Source organism: Zerene cesonia, unplaced genomic scaffold (assembly GCF_012273895.1).
Source record: "Zerene cesonia ecotype Mississippi unplaced genomic scaffold, Zerene_cesonia_1.1 Zces_u004, whole genome shotgun sequence".
NCBI classification, from domain to species: Eukaryota; Metazoa; Arthropoda; class Insecta; order Lepidoptera; family Pieridae; genus Zerene; species Zerene cesonia.
In genome coordinates this window covers 22,025-43,349 of record NW_024045134.1, presented here as the reverse complement: position 1 = coordinate 43,349, position 21,325 = coordinate 22,025, and the positions used below count along the sequence as shown (strand labels likewise).

The 21,325-nt window shown below is 31.6% G+C and overlaps 2 protein-coding genes across 4 annotated transcripts in view; one reads left to right on the top strand and one right to left on the bottom strand.

The window, feature by feature from the left end:
* LOC119838729 (mitochondrial import receptor subunit TOM22 homolog) overlaps positions 1-1,691 on the bottom strand; it is a 3,123-nt gene extending 1,432 nt beyond the window's left edge. The window contains exons 1-4 of the mRNA XM_038364818.1: positions 1,438-1,691; positions 1,310-1,369; positions 1,127-1,224; positions 885-1,026 (exon numbers count right to left, since the gene is read on the bottom strand). Coding sequence (XP_038220746.1) covers positions 885-1,026; positions 1,127-1,224; positions 1,310-1,369; positions 1,438-1,554 — 417 coding nt within the window. The 5' untranslated portion in view covers positions 1,555-1,691. The remainder of the gene's footprint in view (positions 1-884; positions 1,027-1,126; positions 1,225-1,309; positions 1,370-1,437) is intronic.
* Positions 1,692-2,743: 1,052 nt separating this feature from the next.
* The window catches only part of LOC119838656 (inositol hexakisphosphate kinase 3), a 31,738-nt gene continuing 13,156 nt past the window's right edge, over positions 2,744-21,325 (top strand). The window contains exons 1-2 of one of the 3 annotated variants that reach the window (XM_038364711.1): positions 2,744-3,051; positions 13,397-13,479. The gene's annotated coding sequence lies outside the window, so the exon portion shown is untranslated. Of the gene's footprint in view, positions 3,052-13,396; positions 13,480-14,624; positions 14,958-21,325 lie in introns of those variants that run through there. The other 2 variants (XM_038364712.1, XM_038364710.1) reach the window with 2 other exon arrangements.

Here is a 21,325-nt window from a genome sequence, read left to right as displayed (position 1 = left end):
AGCATGCAATATGAAAATTAGATTCTTCAACAATTTATCAATACATTAATACATAATACTATGATACATCAATACACCCACTGCTTCAGCAAACCAGCATGCTCATGAATTATAAGTTTGATGATATGTGACATCTACAAAACTGCAATAGGTCAGTTTTACTCTTGATTCTGTCCATGTAATTGATTGGTAAAAGGGTCATGACTCCCAATTGGGAAGTATTATCAAAATTGGTCAAGCCATTTCTAATCAAATCTGAATCATTGTTTCAATATATGAAGTATAGTGTATTAATATATACAACATAATATATTTCTTTCGTTGGAACACTGGCAGTGTCATTTTGATCAGACATCATTATAGACTTTATTTCAATATAATATGCCAAGCTTTGAGAGGAGACATTGATTATACGACCTTTTTAATTTTTCAATCTATCCACGATTAGTTTCTGATAAATTGATTCTGATATAAACATGTGAAGTAAAAATAAATATTAGTGACTCAATTAAGATTGATATGCAAAAATAAATATTAGTGACTCAATTAAGATTGATATGCAAGATTGATATGCACGAAAAATGTAGCAATATCTAGCAAAGCACATTAAAAATAGCCTATAGATAGTGCATTTTATACTTAATATTAGGTAATAATAAATGTTATGAGTATGAATAATTTAAATATAATCATTAAAATGCAGCTAAAATTTAAATTCATTAAGGTAAGTAACAAACAAAAGGTGGTAAGCAATAAGCCTTTAACTTTAACTAAACATAAAACAAGATCAAATCTTGTATTTTGTAAATAATAATTCCATAAAGAAAAACACTTACTATTATAAATTTACACATTTATTAATTCCAGATATTGATATGACTTACCTGTTTTTGTTGTGACTTCTGCATTTCTTCGACTTGTGCACGCTCAACCTCAAATATGACTGGAGCAAATAAAATAACTGATGAGCTTGCCACAATCCACACCAGGGATCGAGATAGTTGGTATAAATTTTTTACACCTGACCTAAAAATTCAATTCATTCAAGTTCATAATCTTATTACATAATTACATGACACTTGTTAATTTTTATGTATGAATAAAGATAAAATATTTGTTTTGTTACCAAGTTTTTGTAGTAACAGTATGTGTGCCATTACGGACACATTCTGGGAACATTTCTGTCAATCCCCATAGTCTCTCAGACAAAGATTCGTCTGGTTCCTGAAACAGCAGCATTTTATTAAAATTAATTTCTTTAGAACAAGTATGTGTAAATTTAAATTCAAATAAGAAATATTACACTCACATCATCGTATTCTTTGAGGGATAGAAAGGGCGGGTTACTAGCTGTAGGAGACGTCCCCAACTGTCAACAGTAATTGTTATTTAAAGAAAAATTCAGCCAAATTAATTTTTATCACATAATTTACGTACCGTAGGGGTAATGAATGTATCTTCGGGCCTACGTTCTGGAGTATCATCTTTGCTTGCAGTCAAAGATTCCATACCGCTGTCGCTCTGTTCGTTTTCATCAGCCAATTCCATTAACATATTATAGATTTTTTTAATAATATACGATAAGTAAAATTTACTTCTCTGTACAAGTTAATAACCTCGTGTTTTAATTCACTAAATTATTGGGAAGACCAATCTCTTCACTATTGTCTACGATTATTTTTAAAACCATAGATAATAAGTGAAATATATTTAAATGGGTTATGTAAAATTCAGTCATAACATGCAGTCTGTATTTTTATATTAAGTTTCATATATTTTGGTAAAATTTACGAGTGAATGTAAGTGATTAGAGCAAATATAACGCATAGCAAATAAATAAATAAATTCGCCATTTATGTTAAGATCATTTTAATATGTCTATAATGATTGATTAATTAACAGATCAACATTAATTTCAAACATCAATAAAGAATTATTAAAGATCTAATTAAATAATACATTATAATTTTCTTCACATGTGTACAAATACTCATCAAATTATTGTTATCTATAGCTCTAGGTTTTTAATTAAATTGAAACTTCATTTAAAATAATAATTATATTATTAAGGTACTACTACCTTATAAACATATTCAATTCAACTACTTTTTTTCTATTCTACAAATTGTATAAAATTTATCATCAATGTAGGTCTAAAGCTAGTACAGTATTATAATCGCAGTTATTAGGTATTACTTGGCATTCATCGGGGGAGCTGCAAGTACAGGGTTGATCAATAATCATGGTAAATAATTATAATGCATTCTTCAATAAACTATTTGAAACTCAGGATATATTTAACTAAATACAGTTTTGAACAATTTTAATAACGTTTGTATTTTAATTTCAAACTCTTTTGATAACTTCAAAATTTGACGTGATTCTAAAATTTGAAATAAAAATTAAGAAATAATACTTGTCTACTTTGTCACGAAGTGCAACATAATAATAAAAAAAATATACATTCGCATTATTTATGAAACATTTTGATTATTTTATTTTACAAAATTAGTCTGGTCTGCATTAGCATTAATAAAGAATCAAACAAAAAGAACCTATTGAGTGGTTTCTAATATGTATAGTCTATTTAAGTTATTGTGTGTTAGGTTCTGCATGCAAAATTAAGTCATTTTTCTGCACTCAATCACTTTCTCCGCTATGTAAATCTGTGACTTTCTTGTTCTATTCTCTATGATATCGTAATTTATTTTTTATCTGTCAAGTTGTCATATGGATAATCTTTTTTGATTTTTGCAATTTCCAGCTCCGATATTATAAAAAATCTGAATTTTATCCCGTTTCGTCTCTGCGCATAATATTTTAAGTTGACTTAAATTAAACAGTGATAGATTGCTAAACTTTTTGGTAAATCTTTTATATTTTCTTACAAAGCGTTCATGTGTTAAATTGAATTGTGGCGATTGTCTCATCTTCTAAGAAAGTTTAGTGAACGAGTGATTTATCATAATTTATCACTTTTGGAATATATGCAGAAATCTCATCCTCAACGGACTTTAGCTGTTACCGTGTCTTTATTTCAATAGCATAAAGGTAAGTTTAATTTTATTAATTTCGATACCTATGATGTCCATGATGAATATAATATGATTTCAGTTTTGTTTTATGACATCTTCTTTAAAGATACCACAATATTCACCTATGAACTTCTTTTGTTCACAAAATCAGCTTCTTAGGTCAGGGTGAAAGTATATTTGTTTTTTTTTTTCCACATCAAGGAGTACTTGTATACTAAGTATTCTACATTTACATACAGCAGGTAGAATTACGTAGATTATACGTGTATAAATGGAAGTTACATATAAATATAAAAAAAAAAAATACATATTAAGATCCACTCCACTTCAATTTCTTAAATATTATTGTATTATTGGTTAAAGCTTTGTAAATTGCAAATGTACTGCCCTTTAGACATTTCAGTATCAGTGAGCTCCTTAGTAACTGCCATCTACATGAGCTGTATTGATTGCTAAGCATGTTCTACTTTGTTTATCCTATGTTTGAAGTTTGGATTTTTAAATTTTTTTGTTTACTAGCTTTTGCCCGCAGATTCGCATGCGTTAAATTCGGAGCAGTTTCTTATATGTTATTATATATAAACCTTCCTATTGAATCACTATCTATTAAAAAAAAAACCCATCAAAATCTGTTACATACTTTGAATGGTTTAAGCGAAAGCGACCTTGTTTTATATTATGTAGTGATTATATAGACATATTGATTTTATCTTGTGTTGGAGTGATGATTAGTTGATGTTTAGTCATCATCATCAGTGTATTTTTGTTCCCACTGCAGGGACCCACGCTTCTTATAAAGGTATGGGGTATTTCAAGCGTTATCCACCATGCTAGCTAAATGTGGCTTGTTGGATGTTGCATGTCCTTGAGCTTTAGATTCCTTTGATATTATAGTGTGTAAATTTAAGTTATATGAACATGTAAATTTATAAACAGCATTTGTAAGGGTTCATTAATGAAGTTACATCATAAATCCTTATCACATAATTCTGATCTGTCATTACACAGTCAATCAGTACATTGCATGTAATTTAGATGACTTATCTCAATTCACTGATTTAAAAGGATTTATGACACACTGGTTTAAGCCAGATACACAATAAATTCCACTTAATCCTGTATACACTGGCTATTCCAATAAACAATTTCCATTGATATATCTGCTTATTGTTATGCATTAATATCTATATAAATAAAAGAAAGTGGTGTTAGTTACACTATTTATAACTGAAGAACGGATAAACCAATTTGGCTGAAAATTTGTGCCAGGCTGAAAATTGACATAGGGTAGTTTTTATCCCGGAAATCCCACGGGAACGGGAACGTAGCCCACAACGACTACGCAGGCATAGCCGCGGGCGGATAGCTAGTTTTCTATGGTTTCAAGACTTACTTTATTATTTTTATTTACAGATGTTTTATAAGCTTTTTTTTAAATATGTCTCACACATGTGATCTTTCGAATATAGAATGATGCGAGACCTCTCAAAGAGTTTTTGAACCGACTTCGAAAAAGAGGAGGTTAACAATATGACTATCATTCTTGTGTTTTTTATACCAATTTTTATGATACTTTCTTTATTTTAAATAAAGGATTGGTCATGTTTCATTCTAATTATAGGAGCATTTCACTTGAAGGGGTAGAGATAAATAGGCCAACTTTTATTTCAGCATGCCATATTATGTGTTGATATCCTTGGTGCTTGTGTGGTGGTGTACAAAATATTTTTGAATTTTCAACCACAGTTTTATGAAAACACATGGATGGGTCTTTTACAGTAATAAAAGTGAGGTAGCATACCTCACTTTTATGCATGATTTTGAATGTTACTATCAGTTTCGTGAACTGAACTGTTTCAATATACTAGACTGGAAAGCTAGTTGTTCATATAGGGTCAAAGTCCTTTGCCCATATTTGTTGAATGATTTTTGTTGATAAAAATTTACTTTCTGAAGTTTGTGTTCAACAATTAGTTGTACTACTTTTGATGTATTAACTATTGTTTTTCATTATGCTTTTATCCCTTAAAATAAATTGCACTATATTTTTTTCTCATATTCTCAAATATAAAAAAAATCATGTACTGTGTTATTTTAATTTCTATGTCCGACCAAGTAGACAATGATATTATCCAAATTGTCTGAAGCAAAAATTACTTACATTTAAATATTGACAAAGCAATATAAAAAAAAATTTCATCTTGGCCATTTGGCCTTAGTCAGATTAACGTGACAATTTATTTGAGCTACAAGTATCTCCATTTTCTTTATTTAAAAGAAGAAGAAAAAGAAGATAAAACAATCACCTAGTAACCTAAATAACCCAAGCATGTATTTATATACATAGTTTGTTACTGTGAGCGTGGGGGATAACTCTAAAGTCTATTCTGGCACAGTAGCCTAACACAACACTACTCTAGCACACAGATGCTTGTCGCTCCTTGCTAACCTACTTTATACAAAAAATATATAAACTGTAATATGTATAGTAGTATAAAAATGAGATGCAAGAATATAAGTATAAATAGTATAAATCACAATTCCCTATGAATTCTGACTGAAAAGTATTTTGAACAATTTGTATTCGTAAACATAAGTTAATTTGCGTTTTTGCATATATATATATAAATATATAACTTTTTGTAAATAAAATTCTTGATGGATTGTGGGCTGGGCAGTGTTGAAAGATTAGACAGGAAAGACTACAAACTACGTGATATTTCCCGTGCCCTACTGCATGGCTTGATGCCAAAATCGCTATTGTGCAGCCCCACTGCTCCCATTATGGATGCAGGGAAGTCGTGTGAATCATAAAATCTTGTTTGGTCGATAAATTAGCTATACGTCCAATATATGCATTATTATTTTTAAACACAAGGTGAAGTTGTAAAAGTATTTTTTTTTTTATAATTTTCCTTGTGATGTCATAAACAAAGAGGAAAAGTTCACGGAAACTGGTTCTTCGTCACGGTATGATGCATCTAATCATTTGTCTTCATTGTGTTCCTGATTGGGCAATTGTCATTGAAATTGCTTCAGTGTCATTTGCAGGAATCTAAAAGTCGTCTTGGGCACTTGGCCTAATTCAGATTAACGAGAAAATTTCTTTGAGCTACATGAAATATGTTCATTTTCTGTAGTTAAAAGCAGACTCGTATCAAGTTTTTATCGTAATCTCCTTTCTGCGTTCTTTTACTGTTGTTTTTTTTTACAATAAAATCTAAATCGTTATAATCGTATCCAATTCCAATAGTTCTATCAATAGACAAAAGCATGTGAATTCTTTAATGAACCTATCATCCACGCCGGTAGGTTTATGTTAACTGTGAACCGAGCAAGCGAAGTGAACGTGCAGAGGCAGCGGCTGGCTAGTGCTAGGATCAACTTTATGGCGTTTCCCACTCAAACAGAAACACATATGAACCCAAATAAAACCTCAGTCGAAACAATACTGACGCGAAAAACACAATTTTACAACAAGAACTAGTTTTAACTTATATTCAATCTTGAGTCTTAGTTATATGTATAAGTTTTACAAAAGTCATTTAGTTACTATTGGTTTGAAGAAAAACAAGTTTAAACGCAAAGCAGGTTTTGACTGTAATATATGTAACAATATTAATGTTATTTCAAATGATACAATTGATACAATGGTATATGAGCAAAAATTTAAATTTAAGCATTGCATTTAATTTTGATTAAGGATAAATCATTATTGAAATTGATTACTCAGGCATATTTCTTGCTGACTGTGCGCGTCTTCGCCCGCGTAAAAAATGAAAAAGTTGTCAGTCTGGGGTTTTCCTCGCGTATTTCCCATTCCCTTGGGATATCCTGCATTAAAACTAATCCGTGCCCTTTCTCGAATCTCAAACTATTTTTGTTCTAAATTTCACAAATCGGTTCAGTGGTTCAGGCACAAAGAAGGAACATAAAGATAATTACTTTCGGATTTTTAATATTATTTGTAGCCATCTAATCAACTTATTTTACAACACAAAATATTTCTTCGCTATTCGGTATTTAGGTATATATTTAGGTATATCTTAAAATTGTTATATCTTAATTTTAATTTCCTAATCCAAGCATTATTTAATTGATATTAGATACAAATTGGTTTTATGTTAGATACAGAGCCAATTGTGTAATTTTTATCAGGACTTGCTTTATTTCTGGCTAATGTGGTTTCATGTCGCAACCTCTGAAACTGGGTTAACATAATATTAGTAGGTAGGTCGCAAGATTTAAGACTCTTTGAATTTTGCTTGTTAGAAGACTAATGTGTATTTGTTCATTCCATAATTGTTTTGTTAAAGATTTGACACAATATTGCATTTAAACACCACACTTAGAAGTCAATGTCATAGTTAGGTCACATTTACCTTTTAAGGATTCAATAGTCAAAAAGAAAAAAAAAGAACCCTTATAGTTTTGCCATGTATCTCTGTCTATCCGAGGTTTAGCTCGTAAAATATTGGTACTAGTATGTTGTTTTGGATTTCGAAATTTGGGCATGAATATGCGCATGTTAATTATGCAGAAAAAGTGGTAAAATAAAATGTTGAAAAAAAAAAAATGCCTCTAAGTAAACCTCACCTACGTTTTAAGTCCACTTGTTCCTGAGGTCAGCGCGTTCAAGTAAACAAACTTTTCAGCTTTTTATATTAGTAGATGTTTATGTGGATCTCATTTCTATGCATTAATATCGAATAAAGACCTTAATGCTATTTAAGGACGATTTAAAACATAAATCGAATATTTGTTAGAATATCAAATGCCAAATATCACGTGCTTATGGAAACGCCTACGACTTCGAGTAATTTCTGGAAATGTTAGTTCAGATACCTGTGAGCGTTAGGTAGGACTACTGTCACATGCGTTCGATAATATTAATACTGGTTATTTTTGTGCACACGTTGGCACGTGTATGCTTCTCAAAATTTACTCGTAATTTGAAATACGCGAAGGACATTTATTGAACTCTAATTCCGAGGTAGCGGATGTCATATTATGTGACTGCCACACTTTTCCAACAACTGAATGACAAAGAAGCTGTCCAGAAAAAAATATCAGTGCGTATCGCATATTTAACTTAATAATTAATTAACATATTTAATGGGGTGCTTCGTAAACTATTTGATGTTTTACTTGGAAATTATTAAATTAGCTCTTAGTCTCGCATGTCGCGGCCAATGTAGCGAACTCACAGAAGGTATGTTATTAAATGAACCTACATAATTTTTAGTTGGCACACTTATAAAAAAATATGAGATTTAAGAACGTCGGAATGTGTCTCTTAAATAAACGTGTTTCATAAATTTATCACACGTTTTTAAACGCATGCAATGATTTTACGGCAATTGCGCTATTTCCGTCATGATCGCTTACTGTTATATCAAGTATCTGGCGCCCATGGCGGCTATTTATTACATTTCTTTGGAATATTGCCAGCCGATCGACATAGATGACTATGGAATGTCGGGTTTGCAAACAGAAAGTCAAAGTTCGATGGCATGCTGATAATTGTTACGCGATGGCAGCGTTATTTGGGGTCTAAATGATGTAATCGAAGACAAAATTACGTAGGTGTAAGACGTATTGTAGATGTAGTTGATAAAATTTACTTAAACTGACGAATAAAACGACAAAAAATGATATCAAATGATTAAAATTTAAAAATAACAATTTATCAACAATGCCACTATCAACTTATAAAGTACTAGCGGTCCGCCCCGGCTTTGCCCGTTCTACATATATCATCAACGTATTAAATTTAATGGTGTCATTCTTGTTCCTATCATTATAATGCACTAGCGAACCGCTCCGGCTTCGCTCGTGGGTACATATATAGCCTATAGCCTTCCTCAATAAATAGGCTATCTAACACTGAAATAATTTTTCAAATCGGACCAGTAGTTCTTGCAATTAGTCCGTTCACACAAACAATGAAACAAACAAACTCCAGCTTTATAATATTAGTATAGATTTTATTACTTCATATTGGATCCCTATTCTCCATGACAAAATGGTGTCCATTTTAATTACATTTATAAACTAATATTATGAGGATAATTTTTAATGAGGAATGATTTGTATGTGCGTATGTTTGGAATGTTTTCATTCAAAAATTACTGGAAAGATTTCAAAAAATTCTTTGAAATCAACAAGTCGAACATTTATACACGAAAAAGTTGTCACTTAGGAAAATTCACTCTTCATCTTGCTGTATATTCTGATTCAATAATAAACGTAATTTACATGCAATAGACAACACATGAATACAATTTTTTACATACATATATTATATCTTAAATTTTGAAATCGACCCCTTAAATTAAACCACGTTTTTATTCATCTAAGTAATCAAAACATGCTTTTATTTTTTTTAAAGAATCCATGCGAGATTAATTTATCGCCCCGAATCACATTGCATATTTCATGAAAATCGATGGAGCCGTTGAAAACTGCAGAATTAGGTTACAATCGTGTCTGCTTTCTGTCCACATATTATAATGTTTTGAATACATCCGTTTAGGTGTCGATATAACATTCAACATCATCCATAGTTTATATTAATATGTAGTGTTTTGAGAATTTTTGAGATATTATAAATTTTTCGCATTGCAGTTTAAAGTTTTTTTACCATATACATACTCTCTTTTTACATAAAATTCTCGTGTCACAATGTTCGTTCTCATACTCCTCAGAAACGCTGGACCGATTCTCATAAAATTTTGTGAGCTTATCGGGTCTAAGAATCGGCCAACATCTATTCCTAAATGAAAAATAAAGTGTAAGGCAGCACAGCGTTTACCGGGTCAGCTAGTGTACATATAGTATATGCTATCATCTAGATGAGTGTTTAAAGTTTAAGGGTAAACCAGATGACACGAATTAGAAGGCAAATTACATATATATGATGCTTATATGAAAATAATTAATGAATGAATGATTTTATTTTCACAGTAATACGTAAAATGAAGACAGTTCTTATCTTTATACGTCCTATCGACCGAGATCTTCATATTGAAAGTTTCAGAAACATAGCAAACATTAAGCGTAACACTAACGAGAGGGATTTATTCATCTAATGCGTTTTGTAAAGTATGAAGGAGCAAAGGCTAGGGCGCAGGACTGAAGCGATCTGTGACGTCATTTATGTTACGCCCTGCGACTACTGGCAAGGCCGAGGTCTTATAATATACTTGACATTGAATCTCATAATTTGTTAAATGCTTGAAGTTATTTTAGATTTGGACGATTACTAAACTTGGCACAATAAAGTTCACGGTAGTTTCTTGATGCTCTTCGAATTCTATGGGATGTTTAACATTATGTATATACCTAACCATATTGGTATCTGTTCGTCTGGAAAATATTTTACTATGACAAAGAAAAAACATCTAGAATTCTTATATTACTACATTATATAATTCGTAATATAGTTAGCCAGGCTTGGCGAACAATATTTGTTCACCGAATTTGCACTCCTTGCATAGTCAAATCTGGTACGTGTCAAATTTTTAAGTAAATCAAATATTCATAACATATTTGTTATGTAGTGTGATTTAATCAGCATAAATAAAAAGTCCTTAAAAATTAGTATGAAATTAATATACGCCAGAAACGATATTTATGTAATAGACATTCTAGGCGTAACTCTTAAAAGATTATTAGTTTGACCTTTAAAATGGTAGATCTATCAAGAGAAAATTGTATTACGCAATGCGGCACTCGATCCTCTCCTTGAAACCAAGCTCGGAGCAACCCCGATGTCATTAATATTCTCAATACGTTTGAACCCTATTGGTTTTCCATATTCTTTAACCCGACTTCTCTTGCTACTTCATAATAGTAAAATCAAGTTGTGACATAAAACAGACATCCAAAAATTTGAAGGTACGAAAAATGTGTGGGTAGCTGCAGTCGTAGGCGTTCAGTGCTAAGGGTTATTGTAAAGTGCCGTAGCATGTAGGCGAAAGCTTCGAATAATAGTATACGTACAACCCCTGTGTCAATTGACGACTTTCTGCGCAAAAGTTCAAAAATAGAATTGATGTTCAATGGAACGCAACAAATGAGTTCAATAATTTTTGTTTCTATTTCAAATATCTATTTTCATTTTATATTCTCTATTGCGTTTTGTCTTAGATAACATACGTACTATTGTATCAATTGTTGCATGTTAATAGTATGTACTGTAAGTATATTGTTTATGTTTAATAATCTATATTTACTATTGGCAACTTTTCATAAATTAAAAGAACAATTAATACGTGGTTTCAGATACTTTGTATATGTATTAGTTTTCGTCCGCGTTCTCGTTCGTACATATTTTGGTGTTTTGAACAAAATTAAGAATATTTTGATTGATACTTCACTGCCGCGTTTAATTTCGGTCGTGACCGTGGGATTCATATTTCTGATCGTTCAACTTCGCAGTTATGTTTACTTTGATAGCTAATCTTCAAAGGAGTGAAGACTGTTATAATAAGACTACTTCTATTTGTTTATGATTCAATCCAGAATATATTTGTTCGCATTTTTTTTAGGAGTTATTAATAATAATTCCAATAGTCTATACTAATAAAATAAAGCTGTGTTGGTTTTGTAGGTCTATTTTTATCCTATTTGAAATAAAAATCATTCTTAGATAGTACATTTATGGAGGTAAGTCAACATGTACAGTGTGGGTTGAACCGCGAGGCACAACTAGTCTCACATATGCGTGCAAAAACGAGAAATATGTCAAGCATCTATATTCATAATAAAATTTTTTCGTCATTACCCGAATACTTCTATAGAAATTCCGTGAAGTTCGATGTAGATCAAACGTGAGGATAACGTTTAGTTCGAGTTCTGTTGAAATTGTAATCTTATAACATGTTCGAATTATATGCGCCTCCAATAGTAACTTAGCAACTGGAGTCAATAAATTTGTTTGTATATTACAAGAATACATATATTTTGATAACTATCGCAAATATCATTCAGTTTAGTACTTGAATGAATAGATAGAGCACGACTATAAACGATGAAAACCATGAATTAATAGGCAATGCATTTGAGAAATGTAATATTTTTACATAAGTGTTGCGATTTATACCTACATGAGATTTGAGGAAAAAGTAATAGAACGGGTGATCTTAATTATTTATATCGTAGTCGAGGAGCTAGGAACAAATATTACACAGACAATTTCGTACGGATGTTGTGCGTATTAAATATTTTCTTAACTCGTAAAGTGTGTAGTGTGTTTAACGTGTATTTTTTCTATTGGTAATATTTATAATTGGTGATTATCTGCTGTAAAAATACAATTTTAATCCAGATATTTAATATCTGTCAAAGCCTAAGAGTAGAGGTATTGCTAATCGATAAGACATTTCGGTTCATTGATATTGAATGGCACGCGATTCCATATTCGTATCATGATAAGGTTAAGGTTAATTGTGTTTAGAATTTATATTTATAATAATCAGATTGATTAAGTAATATTAATGAGTAGGTATAGCCTATAGGATTACGATAAATCAAATTTACGTAACAACTGAATAAAAATCCTATAACAAAAATTATTAACTTTAATGTCTCTTCTTAAATTTTTATCAAGTAATAATTTCTTAACATTGATAACATCTTCAATAATATATAATTTAGTAAATGCACAATATATAGCATTTTATGGGAACTGTTTACCTGTAGTGAAACATGTAGTTGACTTTATGAGACTTACGTAGTATCTATTTTAATATTAGAATTAATGGAATTTTACTTATCCTTTGCAATGCAAATCACATTGTGTGTCTTTGTATAAGCTTAATTAGCATAAGAAAGATAATATTAATATTAATTAACACTAAATAAATGTATACCTTTTAATGTATGCATACTGTAAGTACGTCGAAAATAATTATTTGTTATTTTGCGATAAGTTCAATAAACGCTCGTTTTCATGAAATTTCATAATGTCAATAAATAGCTCCTTCACCACTCAAAGAGAGACAGTCCCTTCTCTCTGTTTCTCTTTGTTCAGGGAGAGCTTATAAGCCAAATTCTTCATAACACCTGAGATCTAAATTTTCTTTGGCACATTTTCCATATACTTAATTTCCATATAAAATTTTTATATAGAATAATTTTCCATAGATAATAAATAGTCTTTATAAACTTTCTTGTATGCAATCGATCAAATGAATAGAAGAAATCGATCAAATTATTATACATTGTTGACGTTTTGGCCAACGATAAAGCACAAAGAGCAACGCTTTACGCTATCTCGAACGTTATCAGTGTATCAGCCGTAGTCCGCGGAGGCGGCCATCGGATCTCAGTTCTGATTTGAACCATGTTGCTCTCAGGTGCGCGTCGCCCGTCGTTGTCCATCGATTCACACGCTGACATCGCCTATACGACTACTGCACTCATCGAAAGTATTGACGAGGTAAATTCATAAATTCATTTAATGACATTTTTTTTTTGGATTTTCCACGTGAATTTTAGGATTTCAATTTAACGATGCTATGTTTTGAGTTGTAATTTTTTATTCTAGTATATAAGTCTTCATATGTTTATTATTTACAGTTTCATGAGGCATTTCGATGATTTTATATTTTTTTTATAAATACTCATTAATATTTTTAAGTAATTAGTTCTAGAAAAAGATAACGAAATTAAAGGACTAATTTTATTTTTATTCATTCATTATGCACTTGGCTTTCAAGATTTTGGCTTATAAATTATGTATAAAGTAATTTTATGCACATTTATCAATATGAGGAAAATTGCATTGAATAAAAAAAAATACAAATAAGGTGAAAATAATTTACCTATCTATACTAATATTACTAAGCTGAAGAAGAAGGCTATAGGCTATATATGTACCACGGGCGAAGCCAGGGCGGACCACTAGTAAATAATAAAAAAGGTGTCTTTTTGTATAACTCAATTATTCAAATAAATAATGAGGTTTTCTATTTATGCATATTTTTAAATTAATTACAAATTATTTGAAGGATTCTCTTGACCCAAACAACAATGTAGATGATGCGATAACATTTGATCAATTGACTTTAATGACGGTCACATATTACATGATCTCCTTAGTAGGTACTATCTGAATTGAACTGGATTTCAAATAAAAGGTGAATTAAGTCGATGTTATCATCATGAATAATTCATATGTATACTAATTCCTTGCCCAGTTTTATTCTGTGGTAATAGGGTCAACAACTCATTTCCTTTTTCTTTCAACAACATCTTTAAGGCATTTATATAAATATGTATTATTTATATAAATGACTTAAAGTTGTTTTGTTTCATTGCACTAATCCTTAAAGCAAGATATGAATTACGTATTGATAAGAAGTAAGATAAATTTTTAGCAAAGGTCATAGAAGTTTGAATCAGTGTTAAATGTTAATGGCCGAACAGGTATCGTGTCTCTACAGAAGGTAGTCACTCCGGGCAGACAATGTTGTCCCTCGGTCTGCCCCCGTGACTGTGCTTGTGTGCGTTCATCGTACACACAACACAAGGCGCACACTTGAGCTATAATACCTAACATTGATTCGTGGTTCGCGAGTCGTCTCAGTCAGTAATGCGCAACGCAGACGGAAACAAGTGTTCTCGCGCGTTCCCCGTTTTATTTTTGTATTATATTTATTTTATTCAAACCCCAGCCTCACAAGTGAAAACCAGTTTTGAATTGCTTATGTATTCTTTTGTGAATACGAAACAGTTTAGCTTTCATACAAAGTGTGTTAAAACGTACGGCGCTCCACCTATTTCGTGTTCTCGTGTTGGGTAATATTCTGTGTCAGTAGCAGTGTTTGTGCTTTTGATAGGAACGTACTATTTCATCGTGAACGTGTTCCAATTTGGGATTTCACCACGAGCGGGCTCAAGGAAGTTTACAGTCAAGTATGTTGGCTTCTTTTTCTTATATATTTTCCTTTTTATGGAACTTGTTATGATCATATGAACTGCATGTTTTGTTTAAATGAATATACGCTATTCAGCATATTAATAGATAAGTATAATGATTGTACCGGCCGCCAAATGTTTGTATCGTTCATGGTCATCAAGCATCACGTCATATATATTTGACTCTACTGATATAGTGGTACTCTTATCTTGAGTGTCCGAAACATTAAATGACTAAATAACAAAATTTGCATTTACACGTGGTAATTAAGTGTTAAATTGCTACGTTATGATGTGCATTGTAATCGTATACAAAACATTTAATAAAATACTAAATAAAACGGTGGAACTGTTACTGTGTAATTATCGGCTCTAGAATTTTTTCTACAATTTGGTAAATATGCTTTATAAAACCTCTTAAAATCTAAATAACATCGCAACACTTGATAGAGCTCTTTGTTTTTAGGTATTTTAGTATATTTCACAATAATAAAATACCTTTATGTGTTCAGTTTAAAAACAATGGCTATTCGTTGCTATTTAAATTGTTATCGTCTTCAATATGGAAGGCTGTTATTCTTTTTATTTAAAAAAATGACTCGGTTCAACGCTCTACGGAAAATGTAGAGAAACCTTGAGTTTCATAATATGTGTAAGAAAATTGTGATCCTGGAGATTTATCGCGATGCGAAAGTTTCCAAGCTTATCTTAATTAAATTATTACGTGATGATTTATATGTGAAGGCAATTTTATATGGTAACTCATGCTACAAGGCCGCAGTTTACGTGTACTTTGTTTAATCACACTTTCGTCGTATTATTAAAACATTGACTGTTATCGTCAATAAATGAAATATTATAGAAGTTCAAATTACAAGTAAATAATTCTAAAACAAATATAGTGATAATTCCTTTTCACTTATATTTCATATGCCTTGTTAATCTTCGCATTTTTATAGTCCGACAGAGGAGCAATACCACTTTGTTTTGAATGTTTTATGATATGACTATGATTAATTATAATACCAGGGTTGAATAAGAATAAAGTTAATTCGATCAATTGAAAATCGTTTTACAGCATCAACAACAACACGACTTACCTTATAACAACCCTGATATTAACGGAAGCGAGGAAGGAGACCGATAAGTTTTTGTTATTTATTATTTGACACTTCCACTTGACCTGTACAAACGCGGACGTGCCTTTGAACATGAAATATTCAAACATCTGAACTTTACGTGCATATCGGGTAATGGTTTACGACTGTTTTATTAACAACATTGATTTATGGACGCACCTACAAGAAACGGTGCTTTAGTTTTGTGATTACAGGGCATAGTTTGTAAAAATATAAGCGAAGCGATTTATAGCACAAGCAAACTACATTCATAGATTAGCGGTTGTTGACGAAGTATGTGACCGGATGTTTATATAATATTATATATCTGACATTTGAATTGCAGTTGCTGTGTAGGATGTAGATTCCTAGGAATTGCAATTAGTATAATTTGTTTACTAGGATATAATAAATCTCTCTTCAATTGTTGTCGAAAATTGATTGTAAGATATGAAATCAATAATTTAAAACAGCTACATTATAAAAATTTAAAGAAAGTCAAGGATGACAGACATATTATGTGTGCCGATTTTTCATATGCTACTGCCTAATACAATATTTTAACATAAAATAGTCTTTAAAACATCTACATTTATTGTTTTTAAATTTATTAAAGGAATGAAAATGTGTCCAGCGTACGAACAGTAAATAAAATACAATTTCAAGATTGTTGTCTACATATTCAGTGAAAGTGAGTTGGGAACCGCGACCCGCTGCAACGATGCTATGTTGTAAGCCTTGTTTGGCCTCTAGAAAGCTCCTCCGAATACACCGTTATTTTCTTAATCGCTTCCTTTTTTGACGTTATACGATCAAGCTGTACTCAATTAATACCAACTCTACATTAAATATGAAAAAATAGAATGATAACAAACACCATTTGTGATATACATAGGCTGTATTTCGTTACATAAAATCCAACACCAAGATCGACTTGTGAGCTCCGTGTGTAATGTTTGCGTTACCCCTTAACACAGTTTCGTGTGAACATAAAATGTTACGTGACATATATTATCATATACAGTCTAAATTGGGTTACGGTGCGTTTGTAAACTTATACAAGAACATTGCAATGGTTATCGATTAAAAAAACACATGCTTTTATTTATTTTAAAAGCACCTGTAATAATACAAATGCTTTAAATTTTTGTAGTGGTTATTAAGTGAAACATCAGCATGTTTCATCATCATTTTAACTAATGTTATGAATTTCGGCAAATCAACTCCATTCGTTAAAGATCACCAATTCCTTATTATTTTATGATACATACGTTACGATAGAATTTTAATAAATGGTTGCTAAAAATAATTTTTGTGTGTCCCAGGAATTAGAAACGTACATATAATTAGCTCATATTAGTCTGCAGTCGCTAAAAGCGAACTGAGTGAAGTAAACAGGCAGAATATATTATATTATATTCGTGATCATGGCTGGTGGCAGTAAATGTGCGTTGTGTCTTCTGAAAATTAAATGTAATGTTATCTATCATCCCAATTTTGACTTCATATCGTATAGCAGATTAGCTGTTACTAGGCGCTTTTTAAAGCGTGGGCGTCTTGCTTCAAACTCGGATGCTAATTATTTATTAGTCCAATACATACAGTACATGCCACCTGCTTGTTATTATGTAATTAATTTTATTTCTGATTGGCAGGTCAAGCTCAAGGTCGCACTTAAGTATTATGCCTTGAAGTCTGCAGTAATTCGAATTTATAGTTATGATCTCATCAGGAAAATTATGTTATTTATATTATGTGCACGAATTTTTAAGACGTAAATCATAATATAGCCACGTTTCTTATATCGATTACTTGATGGCCTTTAATTAGATGAAATGCGTAAGTCATGGATTTCCATGAATGAAAATAGTGACTCAGGTGTTGGCAAGCTCCGTCTACACTCTATACTTTATATCCTACAGAACTAACAAACGGAGCGGAATTTATGGCCATTGATGGCATGACAAATATTTTTATAGCTGTGGAATTAGGATCGTATCGTTAATGCGTTTTTTGGCAACGCTTCCACGAAGTGTCAGTTTTGTTATATCGTGGATCTGAAACAAATAATACCTTTTTGGGACCAAAATCCTTGAGGAGTACCATTTATTAACGTGCTGTTATATATTGAGATTGTTTACAGTTTTCTTTTATTTACTTTGTACGAATGTCATCTCGTTACGTTAAATATATCGTATCAACAGATAATAAAATAACATATCAGATTACGACAGATCCTTGCATCTTTATTACACGGAATCATTTTGAAGTGGCCTTCATTTTTTGTCAATTTAGGTTAGCTTGAGTACCGAAATATATTTAACAGAATGCAACAAACAAATGCCAGAGATTAACGGCTAATTTTAAAACGATATATCTTATTATTTTAATACCGCGATGATATAAATATCACACTGGATGAATTTATAAATGACTGGCGCCAACATTCGGCAGTTTATTATTTGCCGTCCACAACCTACATCTGAAAACACTCCTGTTTATACGCTCAAGTGATGGGTTAAACTAACATTTTAAAGTCATTTTTATCACATACTCAGATAAAACACTGCACAGTCACTGTCTATATATGGATTTCTCATCAAATACAACATTCTTACCAGCGAAGGCTGCAAGTTATTTCCAAGATTCTGTACTATGTAATTACGAAGTAATTGATACATTATTTACCATTAAATGATTATGATGAAGTTGATGATATACCTACATTGCATTAGCACAATCCACCATCGAACGTTGCCTATGCGCATCAATATTGGAATAAGATTTTTGATAAGATAAAGGAAGGATATGCGCATTACGGGCTGGTTTATTTGTTTACATTGTATATATAACCGTTGCTAGATGGTTAAGTATTTAATAGGATTTTTAAGCACTCTTTTATCATATGTATATATGCAAAGCGAACTTTGGTAAGCTGAGCGACGTTCATTTAAGTATTTTCTTAATTATTTCCTTGTCAAAGGTCATTGGGCATTAGACATATTTGACCCGGTTCGTGATGAAAGTCACGTACAAGAACCAAATATGTTTTTAATTATTGAACTTTGCCTCACTTTTCTTTCTAGTATAGCTTCACGACATTAGGACTCTAACTAAATAGTTAATAGTCATAGTGTTCGTTCGTTCGTTCGATAATGTTTTAGTTCCCTTAATTTTCTTTTTAACATTCTCCAATGGTATATAAGCGACCTTTACTACTTTCTTGCGTTAGTTAGATGCACCAATGCCGAAATTGTTTTTGGACGCCGCGAGGCTAATGCAAAAACAAAGTGCTCAATGATTCTCGGTTGCGACTATTCATTTTAGCATAGTTTTCTCTGCTTAAGTGTAATACAGGTCGATAGGCGGACTGTTTATAATTGTATTTTGCACGACAAAGAAAGAAGGCAGGTAGACCTTGAAAGAGCGTGCCAAACGGAAGATGCACGATTGTTATCTCACAGCAGGTGCGAAATTGTCAATGCATCGTTTATTCTGCGGTTGATATGCTTTGCGCAGGTCGTGATTCGATATCTCGTTACTCGTATGTGCACATGCTTTTAGCAGATTCAATCCCACGACCCACTGACCTGATGTCAACCTATTTCTGTTCGCTCGCAATCATTGCATGTAATAATTGTAGCATTGCACACATTTTAATTCTAAATGTTTGACTATTTTCTTCAGTTATAAGAAATTGTTGTGGTCAAGCGAGTTTGCTCTTTTAAGTTGCGACTATTTTGTCAAACAGTTTGACTATTTTGGGATGATTTTGTACCATTAAAGTAAAAAGATTGCAATTGGTATGTTCCAATTAAAAGAGAAATACTTAATAAATTATCATTATCATTTTGCACCTTAAACAATAGACTGTATTGACCTATGTTTGTGTATTATGATTACATATCTATTAGATAAAATGTCATTATAACCTCATTATCAACGTCGTCTCATGATTGTTATGAAGCAAAAGTTTCTTAAGGTACTTTATTGTTTCTCTATTCAAGTTAGTTTTATGTCTGTATAGATATTCCACGATTTCCATTCTATATTGCTCTTATACGAAGAGCAGAACTCGCCGTTCACCGCATAGTTTAAAAGCTCCTTGAACTAGTTAAATTTTGAAATAAACTTCTATAGATACACCCAAGTTTTATGATCAAACTTATCAATGTATAAAAGACACGATGATACTACAACAAATAAAGAATAAAGAACTTTCAAAACAATACATGACACCGCCTAAGAAATAACCTTACATTTAGTCTATGCATTGTATTGGATGCTTTTGTTTAAATATGGCCAAAAGTGCTACTGTATAGCACTACAGGTATATCATACACTTCATGCACTGTCCTACAACGTTCGATCCATTGTTCTTTTATCTACAGCAAGTATATTGTTTTGTTTCTATTTGCTCATTACAGGATATGTCTTGTATACACTGCGTTGTTGTTACTATGCAAGACATGCGTGTTTTTCCTGCATATAGATATGACTTATTTATCTGGTCTCAGACCTTCGGGGCAAGTTTGTATCTATTTACATTATTGTTGTGTAAGATTGCGTTTTTATTTGCGTACGCATAAAGCAATTTATGTATATATGTATAACATGTCAATAATTATGATAAAAGTAAAGGACCATTAAAGGGCGTGCAAAAATTCTTCGATATAAATAAGTTTATATGAAATTAAATTATAATAAGTAATTTAAATATGTTGAAATTTTATAATGGTTTTGAGGCAAAATTTGTGTATAACTGCGATGTTTTTTAGGGAACTGTTTATCTAATAATAATAACATAATATATAAGCATGCACTTAAATATGCAGGAATTCTTAAAATTATTATTTTTGATGTGCTTACTCTATAGATACTGCATGTTTAAAAATTCTATTTCCAAGTTTTGATTTTAAATGTTTGTTTTATTGCATTATCTTTTAAAACGGATGCTGTCTGTCAGGGACAACTTATTTTTTTCAATTTACTCGGTTTAAATATAGCCTAGCGTTATTATTGTTTCTCTAGTTATGACGTAAAGTTTTCGTTTTCGTTTGCGGTTCGTTGGGATATTGTCAGGCGAACAGGTCAGGGCGGGGCTTTAGCGTCACGCAAATAAACTTTGCGGGCAGCTGGCGAGATGTTCGCGTCTAATTTGGTGACGCCGAATCGGTAACGTTGGTACAACGCAATCGTTGCTACGACTCCCGCACTCTTGGCCTGCAAGTCACTACGTCATGGGCA